At 46.7% G+C, this 18,034-nt stretch overlaps 2 protein-coding genes across 2 annotated transcripts in view; one reads left to right on the top strand and one right to left on the bottom strand.

The window, feature by feature from the left end:
• Positions 1–13,566, bottom strand: COQ9 (coenzyme Q9). Its single transcript, XM_041765574.1, has 9 exons — positions 13,434–13,566; positions 10,599–10,767; positions 9,050–9,185; positions 5,180–5,322; positions 4,822–4,906; positions 3,085–3,189; positions 1,598–1,753; positions 1,229–1,282; positions 1–703 (listed from the first exon to the last, which is right to left on the bottom strand). Exons 1-9 carry the CDS (start codon positions 13,510–13,512, stop codon positions 668–670), a joined length of 963 nt encoding a protein of 320 aa, XP_041621508.1. The 5' UTR covers positions 13,513–13,566; the 3' UTR covers positions 1–667.
• Positions 13,545–18,034, top strand: part of CIAPIN1 (cytokine induced apoptosis inhibitor 1) — a 15,511-nt gene continuing 11,021 nt past the window's right edge. The window contains exon 1 of the mRNA XM_041765576.1: positions 13,545–13,676. The gene's annotated coding sequence lies outside the window, so the exon portion shown is untranslated. The remainder of the gene's footprint in view (positions 13,677–18,034) is intronic.

The raw sequence follows: 18,034 nt of genomic DNA on the forward strand, positions 1-18,034 counted from the left end.
TGCTTCCAACATATTTATTACTATTTTTTACAGACTCTTAAGTTCACTAATAACCCTGCCACACATACTGGTGTAATACAACAGGCCTGGGTTCCCGCCTCTAGCCAGGCTGAGTACCACTGCCCGGAGGCACTGGTCTCAGGTGAGGCAGCTTTTTAAGGGGTTCCCAGGTGCAGCATCTCAAGACGCCAGAGAGGAGGGGGGTGTGAGGAACACCTGTGTGCACAAGCCCGTGCTGTGCAAGGGATGGGCTGCCACCTTGTAATGGCTTCACACCCTCACTCCGATTTGGGAGCCCCAGAGAACACTCTAGGAAGGTTAAGACATGATCAAAGTATCTGTGAGATCACGATACAGATGTGCTGGGTTTCTGTGGCTCGAATGCTTGGATGAGAGCCTCATTTTTCAGTCACCCAGCTGCAGTGAAGAGAAGCATCAGGAGGCTTGGCCTAGCACTTGGAACTAAAGAAGTAGCCTGATTATAGGCTACAGCTGTAGCTGTGTCAAGTGCTCTGTGGTTTCCAGGTGGCTGTCAGAGTGACTAAGGAGTCCTTCAGTGTTTTCCCATTAACACCCTGTTCCACGGACGGCACTTCACAGTTTTCAAAGCCCTTTCAATATATCTGTAGCTTTTCTTCTGGGCACTCTAGCTCACACGCTGTCCCGCTCACCGGCGCTGGTTTAGACCTGTCAGATTCTTGAGCTGATACAGGAAAGAAAACAATGATGAGGCCTTGCCCTGTCCCTAAGACTCCAATGGGAAAGATTGGGATTTTCTTTCTTTCTTTTTTTTTTTTAATATTTTTTTAAATTTTTTATTTATTTATGATAGAGAGAGGGGGGGGGGGCAGAGACACAGGCAGAGGGAGAAGCAGGCTCCACGCACCGGGAGCCCGACATGGGATTCGATCCCGGGTCTCCAGGATCGCGCCCTGGGCCAAAGGCAGGTGCTAAACCGCTGCGCCACCCAGGGATCCCAAGATTGGGATTTTCAAGGTGGCAGGCACAGCTAAGACCCACACATCTGACACACCAGGGACCCAGGTGCCAGCGATGTTTTTTAACAAGGTGGGGGTGAGGGGGGCAGAAGAGGTAGGGAATTCAGGATCTGAGGCTGGGGGTGAACCACTGCCAGTCTTATTAGTAGCTTTCTGGTTTTGACGCATGTTCTAAGGATTACAGGGCAGGAGTGGAACAGGAGGGCAGGCCTGAGCAAAGCAATACTCACCGTCACTGCTGCACCCATGAGTCCCTGCACCAGTGCCTCTCCAGTGGACTTTACCTAGAAGATTCAAGGTCAGGTTCTCTTAAGACCCCAACACAAGCTCAAAGGTGAAACAGGTAGGACAAATCAGGAGGGGCTCATGAGGACCCTGCGGACTGGATGAAAAGCCTATGAACAGAACCAAAAATGGCCCAAGTGTGGCTCTCAGGGAAGGGCTGGTATGAGGAAGAGCCAGGCCAACTCCCAGGAATGGCCCTCAGGACTGTCCTCTGAAGCCAAAGTAGTGCAAGAGCACAGACAAGTGAGTAGCCATGGCCTAAGGAGGGTGGTGTGCCTAGTGAGGAGGCTTCCCAAAGGGCCAGCCCCAACTACCTGCTTGGCAGTGTGGCCCATGTTCATTGCGTCATTAATCCGGTTTTCCAGAAAGCGCCAAGTGTCCTCGAAGTCTGGGGACGAGTCCTGCATCATCACCAGCTCTGTCGTGTTGTAGATGCCAGCCAGCACGGCTCGGCGGGTGTACCAGTTAAACTGCAAAGGAACCCAGCCAGGAAGGTGAGTCACCACTACTGCTGTGGACTATAACCCAAACCAGCGGCACACACGGGCTTTCTCCTGATCTCTTTTTTTCCCCCAAAGGTACCTTTGTTCCCCCTGGATAATATTACTGTTCTCAAACTTGCTGGGCATCAAAATTACCTGGGAGATTAAAATGCAAGCTCCTGGGCCTAATCTCTTAAGAGCCCGGGGTCTGAAGTAGGTGCAAGGAATCTGGATGTCTGATAAGCATCCCAGGTGATTTTGCTATATCCAGTCCACTTTGAAACTGCTGGTGAAAAGACTAAGTCTGAGGTCACCTAAATGCTGGAGAGGCTCTATGGTTAGCCAGTTATTACCACACTGTGGTGTGCTCATCAGTCACATGAGGGCTGACACAGGACCATGGACAGATCAGAACACCTCCACCTTGGGCTGGCCCAGCAAACTGCTCTTTGGAGCACTAGCTCAACTGCTTCATGTTTTATTCCTTTAATTTCTCAGCTTTCTAATTTCATTTTCTCACCAACTCTGTTGGTGGTGTACTCCCACACGAGAGGAGCTTATTAAAGTCCTTTGTTAAAACTGTGGCAGGAGCATCTCTTTGCTCCTCAGCCTGGATTTCACCAAGTACCATCACATATTAATTTCTTTTATGAAGGTATACTTTTATTTTTTAATTTCCTACCAGAAATACGATAGCATTAACAAGTCAGATTATTTCCTCGTGCCTGTTTAAAGGCTTACTGATCTCTTGGCAAAGCAGGCCAAAGTGGGCTGGGGGGAGGGAGTTTCCTTTTCAAAGCAATGGGTGGCTCCATGGCATTCTTTAAGTAGGCTTCATGCCCAGCACAGGACTCAACTCACCACCCTGAGATCAAGACCCAAGGTGAAATCAAGAGTGGGACACCTAACCAACTGAGCCATCCAGGCGACACCCCCCCCCCCCAACCTTTTTAAAATCAGTCTAATGAAAGACACACTGAGAAAGCCCACTGCAGAATTTGAATCTTAGGAGACTGAGGGGAAAATGCTTTTAAAATAGCACCCCAGTCCCCTGGCCCTCTAAGGCTTGCATCACCACTAGAGGTCAAAGGGAAAAACTGCTGGTTTGTGGCCAGATTGCTAGCCCTTAAGTGAAGACCTGGCTCCCACTATGGCTTCTCAAGGGACCTTCCCCATGCCTAGCCCCTCCTTTCCAAGATGGGAATGGCACTGCAGGCCCCCCAAAGGGAACCGTGATCAAAGAACTTTCACAAACTTCCTAAAGAAATGTTTAACCCAAGCCTTTCCTGGTACCCTTTAGATTTGCAGAAAGCACTCACGTCAGTGGACTGGTCCCCAGCATAATGCCACATGTCATCCACCATACTGGTGATCAGGCTTAGGCTGGATGGGATGTTGTGAGGGAGCATGAGGATGCTGAGGGCCTGAGGAGAGAATGACAGAAAAATAGGTACCACACAGAGGGACACCAGCACACAAGGTGGATGGTGCCTCACCCCTCTGTGGAATAAGAGGGCCTGCCCAAGTCTCCTGCTGACACCTACCATCCCCACCTGACTGCTGTGAGCTTCTGGCAGCTAACAGCCCTGGCTATAGCTGATAGGAGTCAGGGACAGATCCTACCCTGGGCTGGCCCACTCAGCTTCTCCAACCCCAGCATGTGGACTTGGGAAGGCAGGCAGCCGGAGGGTCTAGCCTGGTCTTTCTGACAGTACTGAGAGCAAGGATGGGGCAGGGCACTTTGTTCAGCAACAGGGAGGAAGTAGTAGAGATAGGAGGGTCAGGGGTGGTTTTTAGGTCCAAATCCCAGGCCATTCCCAGGGCCCAGCAGCTTTCCTGCTTCAATGCCCCCCCAAGGCCTCACAATAAATTCCTCCCTGGTGTTTTGCTTAACTCAAGTTGGTTTCTGGTACCTGAAACTAAAAATTCTTCATTCATGCAAGCAATGGCACAACCCAGGGATGCTGCCTTAACAAACATCGACTCCTGAGAGGACAAGGGTTTGTCACTTTACCAACTCAAAAATCCATTGGCTATGGCCTTTGGAAGCTGATCAGAGGCCCTGGATTGGCTGGGAAGTTTTCTCTTAGTGAAGGAGCCCTGAAGAAAACGTGCTGAATCAGAAGGCAGCCAGGGCCCAATACACATACTTCCACTGCTTTAACTGCAAGGTGGAATGAGTCAAGGCCAGAGGTCTGAAAATCAAGTGTGGCAAGCACAGGCAGGCAGTGGGGCTCAGCCCTCACTGTACTCCCTCCACATGCAGCCTGACTGGCTGATACTACATGCTCAGTGGTATACCAGCTGGGTGGAGAACATGAGATGGTCTCTGCTGTGCTCTAATTCCTTTTTTTTCTTTTTTTAAAACGGTTTTATTTATTCATGAGAGACACAGAGAGAAGCAGGCTTCCCACAGGAGCCCGATGTGGGAATCGATCCCAGGATCACGACCTGAGCCAAAGGCAGATGCTCAACCACTGAGCCACCCAGGTGCCCCATGTCCTCTCGTTCCTGATGTGCTCTGACTCCATTTTCTTAACTAAGAGAATGGCCCACACTGTAACATGCTTTGCAATAAAAAAGAGGAAGTTTCAGAAAAGGGGATTAAAAAAAGCCCTCAGAACAAATACTCCAACTCTCAAGCATCCCACTGACAAGTGGCAAAGACCTCCTACTCCTCTGCCATCCAGAACATACCAGGCTTGTTAATGTTGAAGGCCAATAAAACCTTCTCATTTTCTAATCTCCTTCATGGATTCCTCCTCACCAAAGACCTAGTGGCACACTCGGGCTACAAGGTCCCAACACAGATGTGACCCAGTACTCAGACCACTCACATTTCTAGGCACTAAAACCCAGATGGCTCAGTTACTTCCTATGGCACTCCCCAGTCTGCACTTCCTAGCTCTAGTGCACTGAGAATCCCAGAATCCCCAGGTCTGTGCAGATTAGTGAGTTAACTTCTGAAGAATGTGCAAGATCCTCTGAGTGCTAAGTGCTGAGAACTAAGAACGTGAATACATTGTTGCCCTGGGGCCTAGATAAGGACTCTGTACCCGGGGCCAGTGCTCAATGTACGGGATCAGCATTCTCAGTCTGGTTTCCACTGCATCCCTCAGGAACTGGTCTGTCTTCCTCTTCCTGGAAGAGGGAAAAGAAAACAGTGTGTCTCTGTGTCAAAGGCATGGGCTCAGTGCCCATGCTTACTTGGCTCTAGGGAGGAGGGTCCCACCAGCTCCTGATGTTGGCCTGTCAGAGACAGGCAGCTGTCTTCCAGGCCCATCAAAGCAGCAGGGCTGCTCAATGCTCCTCTCTTTTGGCTCTGCTTGGATTGACCTCCCGGGGCAGCTGGTGGGGCCTCAGCCCCACCTGATCCTTAGTTGCCACCCTGAGCAATAATACCATAGGACTTACTCTGCCTGGCCCAGCTGGACCAGCTTCTGCTCCTCTTCAAGCACATGAGTGAGTCGAGCATTGCACTGGGTCACAAAATGCAGTATCAGTTCACTGCCATCATTCCCAAACATGCTGGCTGCTGCACTGGACAGACCCAGAGACTACAAAAGGAGACAGAAAACAAGAAATTGGTAGACAAATGTAGTGGACCTGTGCTGCCTGTTCCTCACTAGTGCCTCTTTTTCCAGTTACAGCAGCTTGATTTTTAATGGGGTAACCCTACTCTTCATTCCTGGTCCATGTGATTTGGGTGAGGCTGACCAGCTGTCCCTCCATACTCATCAAGCCCCTTGGTGTATTGGAGAGTGTGAGATCCAGGCTTGGATAACTGGAGTTCCCAGTGACTAGCTCAGGGATGTGCACATGACCAGGTCCAGGCCCTAAGAGGCTGCCTCTGGAATCCCACCAGTGCTGCTGGAAAAGAAGGGCTCGCTCTTTACTGGGGCTCCTGAACCCTTTTTAGTCCTGCCTGGGAAATCCCTGCTGAGAATGAAGCTCACAGAAAGGAAAGCAAAGCAGAGAAGATGGAGACACGATTCCCAGCAGCACAATCTAAGAACACTGTGCTGGAGCTACTTCCAAACTTTTCTGTTATTAAATGAGCCCAAACATTCCCTTTCCTGCTTGAGCCAGTTTGAATTGAGCTCTGACACTCATATCCTAGAGTCCTACATGATATAAAAGAGCAATCAGCTCTTCCTCACCAATTGACTTAACCTAAATCTCCTGGAAATTAAGCCTCTCAGTTGCTATATAAACCAACCATTTTTCTTAATGAGTTAAGAAGTGAACAAAGCCATGAAAATCCTTTACTATTCCTGATATATGGCAATCATTGAGCATCTACTAGAGGCAGAACCCCAACAGCACCAGGGACAAAGGGCAGAGAAGGAACAAAAAATTTACGAACTCTAATCCCCACTGCTGGGAGTGGGAAAGTGCCTCTGTCTTGGTGGAAGTCCACAGTCTCTACAGAGAGCAATCTGGCAGGATTCACAGCAGACTTGCAGTGCATCAATACTAACAGGGACTGTATGCTTAACTGTGCCAGGCACTCTGCTAAGCACAGGACTCACATGATCTCACTGTGACCTTGTGGCAATTCCAGCTTTTTAGACGAGGGAATTGAGCTCAGAGCTCTTCACCACTGGGCTATGCTGCTTCTACTATGTAGGCAACAAGACCCTCAAAAATATACACATTTGCTTGCCTGTCTCAGTGGGCAGAGTGTGCAACTCTTGAAATTGGGGTTGTGAATTTTTCTTTTTAAGATTTTATTTATTCATGACAGGCAGAGGGAGAAGCAGGCTCCATGCAGGGAGCCCTATGTGGGACTCGATCCTGGGACCACAGGATCACACCCTGAGCCAAAGGCAGATGCTCAACCCCTGAGCCACCCAGGCATCCCCGGGGGCTATGAATTTAAGCCCATGTTGAGTGTAGAGATTACTTAAATAAACAAATATTTAAATACACACACACACAAATACACGTATACTCTTTGGACCAGGTGATGAATTACTGTCAGCCCCAAAGTTGCCCTCCTCGCCTCAGCTTCATGACGTGGGGGCTGCAGCTCCACAAGCCACAATCCCAGCTCCATGTTAGGCTCTGCCAAGTGGGTGGCTGGAGGGAGAGCCAAAGGCTGGAGGAGGAGGAAGACTGCATATGGTCCTGCCTGCTAGAGGCTCCTGTGGGTATCTCCCCAGATGCACTTCACCACCTTCTTCACCAGGGCAGCAGCACTTCCCCTCTGTGGCTGTAGCTGAGCCTGGACTGTACCTTTCTCAGCACCTGCAGAACTGGTTCCAGCAAGCCACCACCTTCCTCCCTGCCCCCAGAGGTTGGGTGCCAGCCCCAAGGGACCCTCTCTCTGAACTTAAGAGACAGCAGTGCCAGCTGAGTAGCATCTCCTCCTCAGAGGTTTGAGTTTGGCCTCCAAAGGGGCTATCCTTCAAGCTTCTCATTTTAACAAGTCCACTTTTTCCCTCTGTCCCTCTAGCCCTGGAGATGGGAGCCACTTTCCGGGGCGGCAGCCTCCCTAACACCCTAGAGGGTTCTTTTTATGCTGTCAGTGAGCTGGTTACCAACTTTACACCTAGCTCACCATTCTTTGTATTAAATTCTCTCTATCTGAATAACTGGTGTGGTTTCTGTCCCCTGACTGAAATGCTCCCCGAAATAGCAACTCCACTTCTCCAAATGCACTTATAATGTTGTATAAATTGGTTTAGAATACTAAATAATGGGAACAACCCAAATGTTTATCAGTTGAAGTCAAGTAAATACAATGGGAATTATGTAACCACTATTGAATAAAGACAGAGTGAAAAAGACCAGTTTCCCCCAGAATAATTCTGTGTAAGAGTTCTCCCAACATCCTGCTACATTTCTGTCCTCTACTTGTTCTACCACTTCCTACAATGATTCTTTTCAACATTCTGTGCCACCCTCAAACCTTTGTCTCCTCCTACTCTCTCCTAACTTAAGATTCATGAGACAACCACACCTACTTCACAGAGAACAGGAGCTATCCCCCCAGGAACTCCCTTAATATTCTAGAAACTAAACCTGCAGCTGTCTTCTCCAACATCATCCCTAATACATCTAAGACCTGTCCTCCCACTTGTGTTCTTGATCTTCTAATTCTTGCCTTCAAGGGGTTTTGGACTTTTGATTTTGTCACTTTCTCTTGTACTTGTACCTCACCCTTGTTTCCACATTCTTCTGGCTAGTGTTTAAACATGCTCAACCTTCCATCCTATTTCTCCTGCAAGCTTAGGATGGGAGAAGTGAATGTTCTTTGTTCTCACAGAACTCTCGCAGGACAGTATCCAGCTATGCTTAACAATTCTGTACACTGTGGCCTCAATATGAGCCTAGGGTTAATCTAAAGCAGCAATCTATTCCAAAACAGAAGGAAAGTCCTGAGAAAAATAAGGTGTTGGTCTCCTAAGTAGTGCCTTCTTGAGTGTTTTCAAACACCAGATTTCATCAATTCTAAGATGCACCCATTTTATCATTTTATTTCTTAAGATTTTTATTTTGAAATAATCTTGACACTCAGTGTGGGATTCAAATTCACAGCTCTAAGATCAAGAGTCACGTGCTCTACCAACTGAGCCAACCAGGTGCCACATTTTAAAATTATTATTAATTATTATTATTATTATTATTATTATTTTTACCACCCCCATCCACCCCGGGGCACCGGTCCCGCTGTGCCGTCCCAGGGCCGGGGGCCTAAAATTATTTTTAAAGATTTATTTATTTGGGGGTGGGTGGAGGGAGCAAAGGGAGAGGGAGAGAATCTCAAGTGGACTCCTGGCTCAGCAGGGAGACTAACTCAGGGTTCAACCTCACAACCCCAAGACCATGACCTAAGCTGAAACCAAGAGTCAGGTGCTTACTTGACTGAGCCACCTAGGGGCCCCCCAGTTTTTCAATTTAAACAATCAGTGTGAATGATGCAATGGACAATGTGTCCTAATTTATTAGGTAGCATTTTTTCTTTCTTAGTGATGCATAAAATGGTGCATCTTCAAGCACTGTCGTCTTAGAGTCAATGAAATGTGATAGTTGTGATCATCGGCAATGCCTGCCTAATAGGCTGCCTTTAGAACCTCGCTCACGAGAACCAAGTCCCTGGTATAATCTTTCCATACTAAAAGAAAGCCATTTCACTCTACTGAGGAAAAGACAACCTCCCCCCCCAAAATCCTATGGAAGTGAGAGGCTCTAAGTTGGGCCAGAAGAAAGCATGAGGCCCTCTGCTCTGGATGGTGTGACTCCCTCCTGGCCAATCCTCCCACCTTGTCCTATACACACCTGGGCTCCTTCTGCAATTGCCTCTGCTGTCCACCCGTGGGCAGGCACGAAATCCAGGGCTGCGGTCAGGATGCGGTGCTGCAACTGCTCCTCACTCTCATGGTCCTCTTCCTCCTCACCGCCCTGATCTGTGTACCTGAAACCCACACAGAACAGAGAAATGGTGATGGAGCCCAACACACCTCATCTCACTGACTGCTGCCTGACAGGCAAAAGGTGCCTGACCGGAACCTGGAGACTCTGTGCTTTCTCTGAGCACACACTGGGAAGACATTTACTTTTGTGGCGGTATTGATATTTCAGAATAAAAATTATATTATCTTTCTCCTTTCCTATAGTCATGGGGAGAGGGATCCAGTGAGTGAGGAGGCCATGTAATTTGAAGGCAAATGCTCCCACAGTACCCTGGATTTCTCTGTTTATAGCCCTTAGCGCACCGTTTCTTTATCTGTATTTGTGCTAAATGATAACTCTGTGAGCAGAGACAATGCTTCTAGTATTCACAGGGCTGGCACAAAGTAGTTCCTCAAAACATATTTACTGAATTGAAATGAAAAGTACTTTAATTAGGAGACCAGAAAAATGACAGGAACACCCTAATATCAGAGGTAGAGGAACTTCTCAGTGGCAGGATTAAGAAGAAAAGATATCTAATGGAAATGTAAACTATTATCACCTTCCGAGAGGGCAATTTGGCCCCACTTATGTAATAAAATGTTAAATCTGCACATCCTTTTATTAGGTGCTCCCACTGCTGAGAGATAATGACATCATTTTTTATAGCAGTGAAGGAAATCTATTAATAAATTCATCAATAGGGCATCAATAGGGCAGCCCTATTCATCAATAGGGTGGCTCAGCAGTTTAGCGCTGCCTTCAGCCCAGGGCGTGATCCTGGAGACCCAGGATCAAGTCCCACATTGGGCTCCCTGCATGGAGCCTGCTTCTCCCTCTGCCTGTGTCTCTGCCTCTCTCTCTCTGTCTCTCATGAATAAATAAACAAAATCTCTTTTTAAAATAAAATATTTTTAAAAAATAAATAAACAAATTCATCAATAAAAAATAGGTTAAGTAAATTTAATACTGCCCTTTACTGGAACATTATGCAACCATTAAAATCATATAGAATGAGAAAACATTAAAAATGTGCTATTGAGTGGAAAAGTTTCTGGAATAGCATGTTTAGTAGATGGTATAATTAATCACTAATTATATATAGACTTATGCATGTAACATACTTAGAAAAACATCTAAAAGGATATTCACAAAAATGTTAGTTATTTCTGGGTTTGTGATTTCTGGTCATCTCTGCTTTATTTTTCTGAACTTCTTTGTATTGTTTATTTTAGAGTGGTGAGGTACAATTTTCAAAAAAACTCATAGGTAAAAAAAACAAAAAAACAAAACATAGGTTCTGTTCACATATGGCCCTGAAAATGATTGAAGGTGAAAATGGGGATAAAGAGGAGAGAGGAAGGAGAGGAAGGCCAGACATACCCAAGCATGCAAAATGGCCAGAAACAGATGGCCTTGGGGCTCTGGTGCATACCTGGGGGGTGAACGAGAAGATTCTGGATTGGGTTCTTCTGCTTCATGTGTTTCGGACTGTTGCTGAGAAAAAGATTGGGGAGGCTGTTGCTTCTGCTCATCTGAAGACTTTAGCTGCATAGTGGAAGCATGGAAGGCACGTGACACCACAGCTGACTGGCAACGGGACGCTGAAACAAAAACTGGGCTGTCAGTCAGAGACACTTACCAGAGAAGACTCTTTGAAACCTTGAATGGTGCGAGAGATGGGGGAAGAGTCTACTCCAGAACCACTTATCCAAGTGTTGGTCCCAGACAAAAATTTGGGGTAAATTGGCAACCTTGCGACATGATGTGGTGGCAAAAGCAGGAACCAGGTAACAGAAGACCTGGCTTCTGGGCCTGCTGCTATCACTTGCTAACTATGTTAATGGACAAACCACTTCACCCCAACACGCATGATTTTAAAATATGCAAATCAAGAGTAATAATCTGTTTGCTCAACCGGAGTGCTATGAAGCCCAATCAAAAAGTGAAAGCAAAAAGGTTACATATTTATATCATAGCAAGAGCACTGGACTAGAAATTAGAAAGTCTGAGTACTAACTCCCACAATGTTTATACCTTCATACAGATCACTAATCTGTTTTCTCATTGGCAATACCTGCAACACCCCCATTTACTAGAGAAAGGGATTTGGAAAGTACGGGCTCGTACTACTTTTTTCCTTTCCCAACATTTTATTACAAAAATTTTTTTAAGTAGGCTCCATGCTGGGTGTAGAGCTCAGCACAGGGCTCGAACTCATGATCAAGACCTGAGCTGAGATCAGGAGTTGGATGCTTAACCAACTGAGCCACCAAGGTGCCCCTATTACAAAAAATCTCATACAAGTTGGAAGAACTATAGCATGAACACCTGTATATCCACCACCTAGATTCTACAGATCTACCACACTTTTCATTCATCAATCCAGCTTTTTAAAATCTTTTAACCCAGCTTATTTTTGATGGATCTGTTGCAGACCTCAGTATTCTTCAGCTCCACACATTCTGGCATACCATGCATTCATGCATACCATGAACCAGAGTTTCATATTTATTTACTGTTCTTTTATTGAGGTGACAGTTATATACAATGAAACGCACAAATCTTAAATGTGCCAATTCTGACATCTGACAAAGGTATAAACTTGTGTAACCTGAACCCTTAGCTAGAGTGTACTGTAGCCCCCAAAAGTTCCCTCATGCTCTTTCCCAGTCATCCCCTACTTACACTGTTCAGAAGTTTTCATCCTAGTTTAACCTGTCCTAGAATTTCATCTACATGGACTCCTATAGTATATCCTTTTCATGTAAAACTTGTTTTTGCAGTCTTTTTTAGACAGATTCCTATTTTTGTGGAAATCAACTTATTTTTTATTGCTGAGTAGTATTCCATCAAGAAACATGATTGTGCTGATGAATACCTGGGCTTTCTCAGCCTTATCTATCACGAATAGTTACTATCAATGTACTTCTACAAACCTTTCCATGGACACATGTTTTCATTTCTCGCTCTCTCTCTTTTTAAAGATTTTATTTATTCATGAGAGGCAGAGAGAGAGAGGCAGAGACACAGGGAGAGGGAGAAGCAGGCTCCCTGCAGGGACCCTGATGTGGGACTCGATCCCGGGACTCCAGGATCACAACCTGAGCCAAAGGCAGACACTCAACGTCCCTGCTTTCATTTCTCTTGGCTGAATACCTAGGAGTGGCTCTGCTGGGTCATAGGCATTACTTTAACTAAACATAGTTAATTTGGACTTTTGTATAAAAACAACAAAAGGACACTCATTTTTTAAAAAATCTACCAACTAATCCAGGAAACAATGATTTTAAGAGACGCCTAACAGGGGGTGCCTGGGTGGCTCAGTCGGTGGAGTGTCTGCCTTTACTTCTGGTTATGATCTCGCAGTCCTGGGATCCAGCCCTGGTGAGGCTCCCTGCTTCTCCCTGTGCCCCTGATTATGCTCACTCACTCTCTCTCTCTCATAAACGGGTAATATCTTAAAAACAAACAAAAAACTTAGAACAGTATTGTAAAAATATCAATATTTTAGTATTTGTACAAAAAAAAAAAAGTAACAAAATACTCCTAAAACTCTGAAAAGGATGGGAGAGGTCCCAAAGCATCAGTGTGGAACCATTGAAGGTCGCATGATTTCTTATGGAATACAGGAAATTATTATTTCATTACTTATGCATTTAAGTTAATGCGTCAGTGTGTTCATTCTACTCATAGAAGGGGACGCTGGTTTTCCACTTAAGAGTAGCAATATACAGTAACCTCTTGTAAAGCAAACATCTATAGTTTTAAGAACTCGGATGTACAAACGAAAATACGGATTGTGTTGTGGAAAAGGTGGACGGTATCAGAGAATTATTGAAGTGGTGAAGAAACGACTGACTTAGGAAACCATGAACTAGGAGCTCCCTGCGGCTGCTTCCACCTCCGTCGCCTGGGGCCCTCCCTGCCCGGGGACTCGGCAATGGAGTTACTGGAAGGCTGGGTGCGAGCCCTCCCGTCTGCCACTGCCCCGCTGCGTGACCCTGGGCACCCACAGCCCTCTCCGGGCCTCCGTTAACTCCGCTAAATGGGGGTGACAAGCCCTGCTCCGCTACTCTTTGCCCTTCACGGCTCGAGGATGGGGGCAGACGGAAATCGAGCCCAGGACGCCGGCTGCTCCACGCCGATGCCCTTCACGTCACCTTGCTGGCCGGCCGCCACGACGGCCTCTTCCGCCCCGCACCCTGTCCCGTCCGCTTCGTGCCCCCACACTCCTCCTCCCCGCTCCCCCGCTCGGCCGCCCCCTCACCGGGCAGGCACCGTAGCTGCAGGAGCCTCCAGCCCGCCCGGCCGAGGGCGCCGGACAAGGCCGCCGCTGCCGCCGCCATCTTGAAAGCGGGCACGCCGCCGACGGTGACGCGACGGACAGACCCAGGAGGTCGGCCAGGCCACTTCCGCCCTGCCGGCGCTCCCGCAGCCTCCTCTTCTCGCGAGAGCCGCGAGGTGCGAAGCCGGCGGCCGCGGAGAGGCCGGGAGCGAGCCCGGGAGGCAGGTGAGCGCTGTGTGAGGCCCGGGAGCCCGACCTGCCCCACCGTCCCCTTCCGGCCCACCTTTGTCCCTAGAGCCTCCTGTTTGCAGTTCCCAGCCCTGTCCCCCGCGGGGCACGGAACCATGGCCACGTTCCTGGGGCGCACGACGGGCTTTTGCCGGGAGGAGTCGGTGCGCGGCGCCGGCCGGCCCTGCCTGTCGCGGGCCCTTCCCGGCCGCCTGTCTCCCGCGCTGCCGGCGCCGGGCGCCGGGCGCGCGGGGCCTTGAGCCGCGGCCGGTGACCGGGGCTGGGGGCTGGGGGCTGGGGGCGGGGACCCGCCTTGCGGATGCCCAGCCGCCGTGACCTTGCGCCTCACGCCTCGTCTCAAATCCTGGGGGAACCTGACCCCCCGGGTTGTAATTTAGAGCCAGTGACTTGCCAGAACCAACAAAGTGTGGAGTTGCTGTGAATAACAGTAATTTAGCCAGGTGACTTTTAAAGAGGTGGTTGGCTTTATTGAACGATTCATGGGTCGGGCAGCGTCCCAAGTAGAGAGAAGCTCCAAAGAGCTCCACGAGAAGAAAGGTTTTTTAAAAAAGCGGGGTGGTGGGGGGGCGGGAGAGACAAGGAAGTCCTAAAGGGGAGAAGAGGATTATTTCAGGCAAGGTCACCTTCCTTTGGGGGACAGACGAGGTCCGTTAGGCAGAATACCTTACTAATACTGAGCAGAAGATTCCAGACTGACCCCTTAAGAGTACATTCCTGGAGACGGTTGAAACTGCAGGTAGGTTAGGTATGTTTTGGTTTGGTGATGATGCGGGCTTAGCACAAGTGGTTCCATTTGGGGCCTGTTTTCTTCTTAACAGTTTAATTGAAAATTTCCCAAACTTGCCAGATCAAAAGACCCATTTAGCATGCTCTTTAAAAAATATATATGTTTATTAGCGTAGCGGGGTGATGAGGGGGCAGAAGGGGAGGGTGAGCGTGGAGCCAGCTAGGGGGCATGGAGGGGCTCTATCTTAGGATCCTGAGATCAGCACCTGACCCAAAGTTAGACGCTTAACCGACTGAGCCACCCAGGTGTCCACTGCCCCCATCTAGGATGGTTTTTTTTTCTTTTTTTTTTTTTTTATTTATGATAGGCACACAGTGAGAGAGAGAGGCAGAGACATAGGCAGAGGGAGAAGCAGGCTCCATGCACCGGGAGCCCAACGTGGGATTCCATCCCGGGTCTCCAGGATCGCGCCCTGGGCCAAAGGCAGGCGCTAAACCGCTGCGCCACCCAGGGATCCCCTAGGATGTTTATTAATAAATAAATTGGATACCCTGGTCCTTCTCCTGGAGAGTTGATTTAGTACATCTGGATGAAGTCCAGGAATCTTTTTTTTTTTTTTTTAAGTCCAGGAATCTTATTTTAACAAGGCCCCTATGTGATTTGTAGGACCTGAAGTTTGGGAAGGAAAAGGTTGGTGGCCTTCATTCTGACATTGAGTGCCAATCTCTGAGTGACTCAGGGAGGTCATGGACTATAGGCACTCAACTGACGTGTAAATGCAGAGTGCCTCATTGCTATCTGGCATCAGGGAAGGCTTCATATTAATAGGGAGAACTAAAGGATTTGGGGATTAGGGATAACTGGTGACAGGAGCTAAGCATGTCATTCTGTAAATTTTATGTTTGCAGTTAGACTCTTGTCTATATCTGTTTTGCACAACCCTTATAACTCAAGTCTTTTTAAAACATCTTGCCCGCCCCTGCCTCTATGTGGGGGAAGCCCTCCTAACCCAAATGTTAAAATTCCAGATGCACATCTATAGATTCATTAAAACACTACTGATCTGTCCATAAGGCTTTGTTTTCTGAGTTCTGTCCACCCATCTTCAAATGAGCCTTGGAAATTCTAGCACTGGGGTATCCTTCCTGAAACCCTCAATTCTTGACACACCTGGAAACAGTCTTCCATGTTCTCTTTCTTTCTTTCTTTCTTTCTTTCTTTCTTTTTTTAGTTTCTTGTTTCCTTGCTAATGATCACCTTTTTTTTTTTTCCTACGTGTGCTTCAGTTCATTAAATTTAAACGTTTTCCTTTCTGATGACTTTCAATATTCTCAGAATTGTTTATGTACCTGACTTAAAAGGACTTAATCCTTGGTTTGAACTGATACCTGAACTTCAGTCTTTTTTATTTTTTCTTTTGGCCCCCTTCATCCATAAGACGAGCCAAATGCCTCAGGATTTGATGTTTATTGGGTACCTTAGAAATAAATGAATCTCCAGAAGATACTTGTAGACATCTGCTTTCCCTGCCTTGCATTCCCTGCATTTTAGAAGAGCCATGGGCACATGTATACAGCAGTGAGCGCTAGAGAGGTGCTTAACATCTAAGGTCCATGACATGACAATGACTGGCCCATGACATGACAATGACTTCTTCAACTTTTGCACTTCTTCAACTCTACCTCTACCTCTTTTTATTTTTTTTTAAATATTTTATTTATTCATTCATGAGAGACACACACACACAGAGAGAGAGAGAGAGAGGCACAGACACAGGCAGAGGGAGAAGCAGGCTCCATGCAGGGAGCCTGATGTGGGACTTGATCCGGGGTCTCCAGGATCACACCCTGGGCTGAAGGCGGCGCTAAACTGCTGAGCCACCCGGGCTGCCCCCTCCACATCTTTTTAGATATGCAACTAGGCTCTTGAGTCACCTCAGGCGCCAGACATTTTTTTCTTATAGTTTTTAAAAAAGAAAGATTGCTAAAAGCAGAAAATTCGGATGATGGAAAGTACCATCCTTTGGCTTTTAGATACTTAGAAGAACATTATCTCCCACTTTATTGAGAAAATGCTAACAGAGTGGTGGCTATGTCTGTGTTTTGAGGATTAATGTTTAATAAATACATTTATGAGCTCCCTCTTTCCATAGAAGATTAGTTTGGGGAGATATGGGACACAAAGTATTTTACGTCCTTCTAATGTACTGATACACACCCATTGGAGTAGTATTGAAGATGTCATAAAGTGCAGCTCTTATACTGTGTAATTCTAACAATGTAAAAGAAGCATCGCATCTCCCTAGGGAGTCTTCCCAGCAGGGATGGCTGAGGAGAAAGAATAGGTTTTATGGGGACTCTTTGAAGCAAAGGCAAATAAACTGGCCACCAAGATATAAAAATTCTCTGAAAACATTTCACTGAGCTCTTTGTGTCAGGCCCTGCTGAGTGCTTTGCATATTTTTATCTTATTTACTTCTTACAGCAGCCTTGTGAAATATGAGATTATGATTCCTACTTTATTGGTAAGAAATGAGAGAGCTAATAACTGGACCCATGATCATGTAGTTAATAAGTAGACAATCCAATGGTAGAAGTCCAGTTCATTGTATTCAAAGCCTATAAAACTGCCTCTGTTAAGCAGAGGTCTAGAGGTCTTGCTGGAAAGATCTAGACACCTGGCTTTTTGTTTTTCTCTGCCTAACAAGTAACCTTTTGCCTGTTCTTTCTTTCGTGATGGTTTTTCTGTGAGTACAGTGCAAAGTTATAGTTGTTGGTGGTGGGCAGGGAGCTTGTCCCTTTTGTTTTCCCAGGAGAGAACCTGTGTGAACATCATTCCAGAAACAGGTCCTGTATTTCTTATAACTTAATGCCCAGCAATCCCTATTCCTGTCTTCCCTGGTTGGTTCTTTCTTTCTTTCTTTCTTTCTTTTTCTTTTCTTTTCTTTTCTTTTCTTTTCTTTTCTTTTCTTTTCTTTTCTTTTCTTTTCTTTTCTTTTCTTTTCTTTTCTTTTCTTTTCTTTTCTTTTCTTTCCTTATTTAAATTTTTTGGAGGCCCCACTGGGATACCCCTGGCTGATTCTTAAACATTGATCCCAAGTCGCTTACCTTAAAGATTTACAGAAGTTCTTTCTCAACATCAAGTGACAGTTAAAAGCTTAAAAGTGTCAGTTCTTGAGTGTATGCTTTTTAAGGATTTAAAAATTCGGTGATTAAGGAATCCTGCTTATCTGATAATACATGGCATCCTTTTACTGGGGCTTGCAGTCAGGTCAAGATAATGAAGAACGGGCATTCCACATGGAAGCAAACAGGTAAAGGCATGATTAAAGCAAAAATGTGGAGGTTTTTCATAGAACAAGGAGGGCTTCACTTTGGAGAGGTGGGAGATACAGACGGAGCCAGATCATGGAGGACCTGATTCCAGAAGAAAGTGTTTTGGTTTTGCACTAGAAAGTAAACTTTAGGAAATGAATGACAAAATCAAAATACTGTGGTATTTAAGAGTGACTGGCTAACTTGGCCATGTTTTGTAGGCAGAAGAGCAAATCATTTGAACTGAATATTTTTGAAGAAGGAAGGGTGTAACGGACAAGGCCTAAATTCAG

This window comes from Vulpes lagopus, chromosome 8 (genome assembly GCF_018345385.1).
Source record: "Vulpes lagopus strain Blue_001 chromosome 8, ASM1834538v1, whole genome shotgun sequence".
Taxonomy (NCBI): domain Eukaryota; kingdom Metazoa; phylum Chordata; class Mammalia; order Carnivora; family Canidae; genus Vulpes; species Vulpes lagopus.

Excerpts from the sequence above, each read along its gene's own strand:
- COQ9 (XM_041765574.1), bottom strand. The coding sequence starts at position 13,512 with ATGGCGGCGGCAGCGGCGGCCTTGTCCGGCGCCCTCGGCCGGGCGGGC. Across the intron at positions 10,768-13,433 it reads GCAGCTACGGTGCCTGCCCG|CGTCCCGTTGCCAGTCAGCT; the intron begins GTGAGGGGGCGG and ends TTTTTGTTTCAG. Across the intron at positions 9,186-10,598 it reads TCTTCTCGTTCACCCCCCAG|GTACACAGATCAGGGCGGTG; the intron begins GTATGCACCAGA and ends TGTGGGTTTCAG.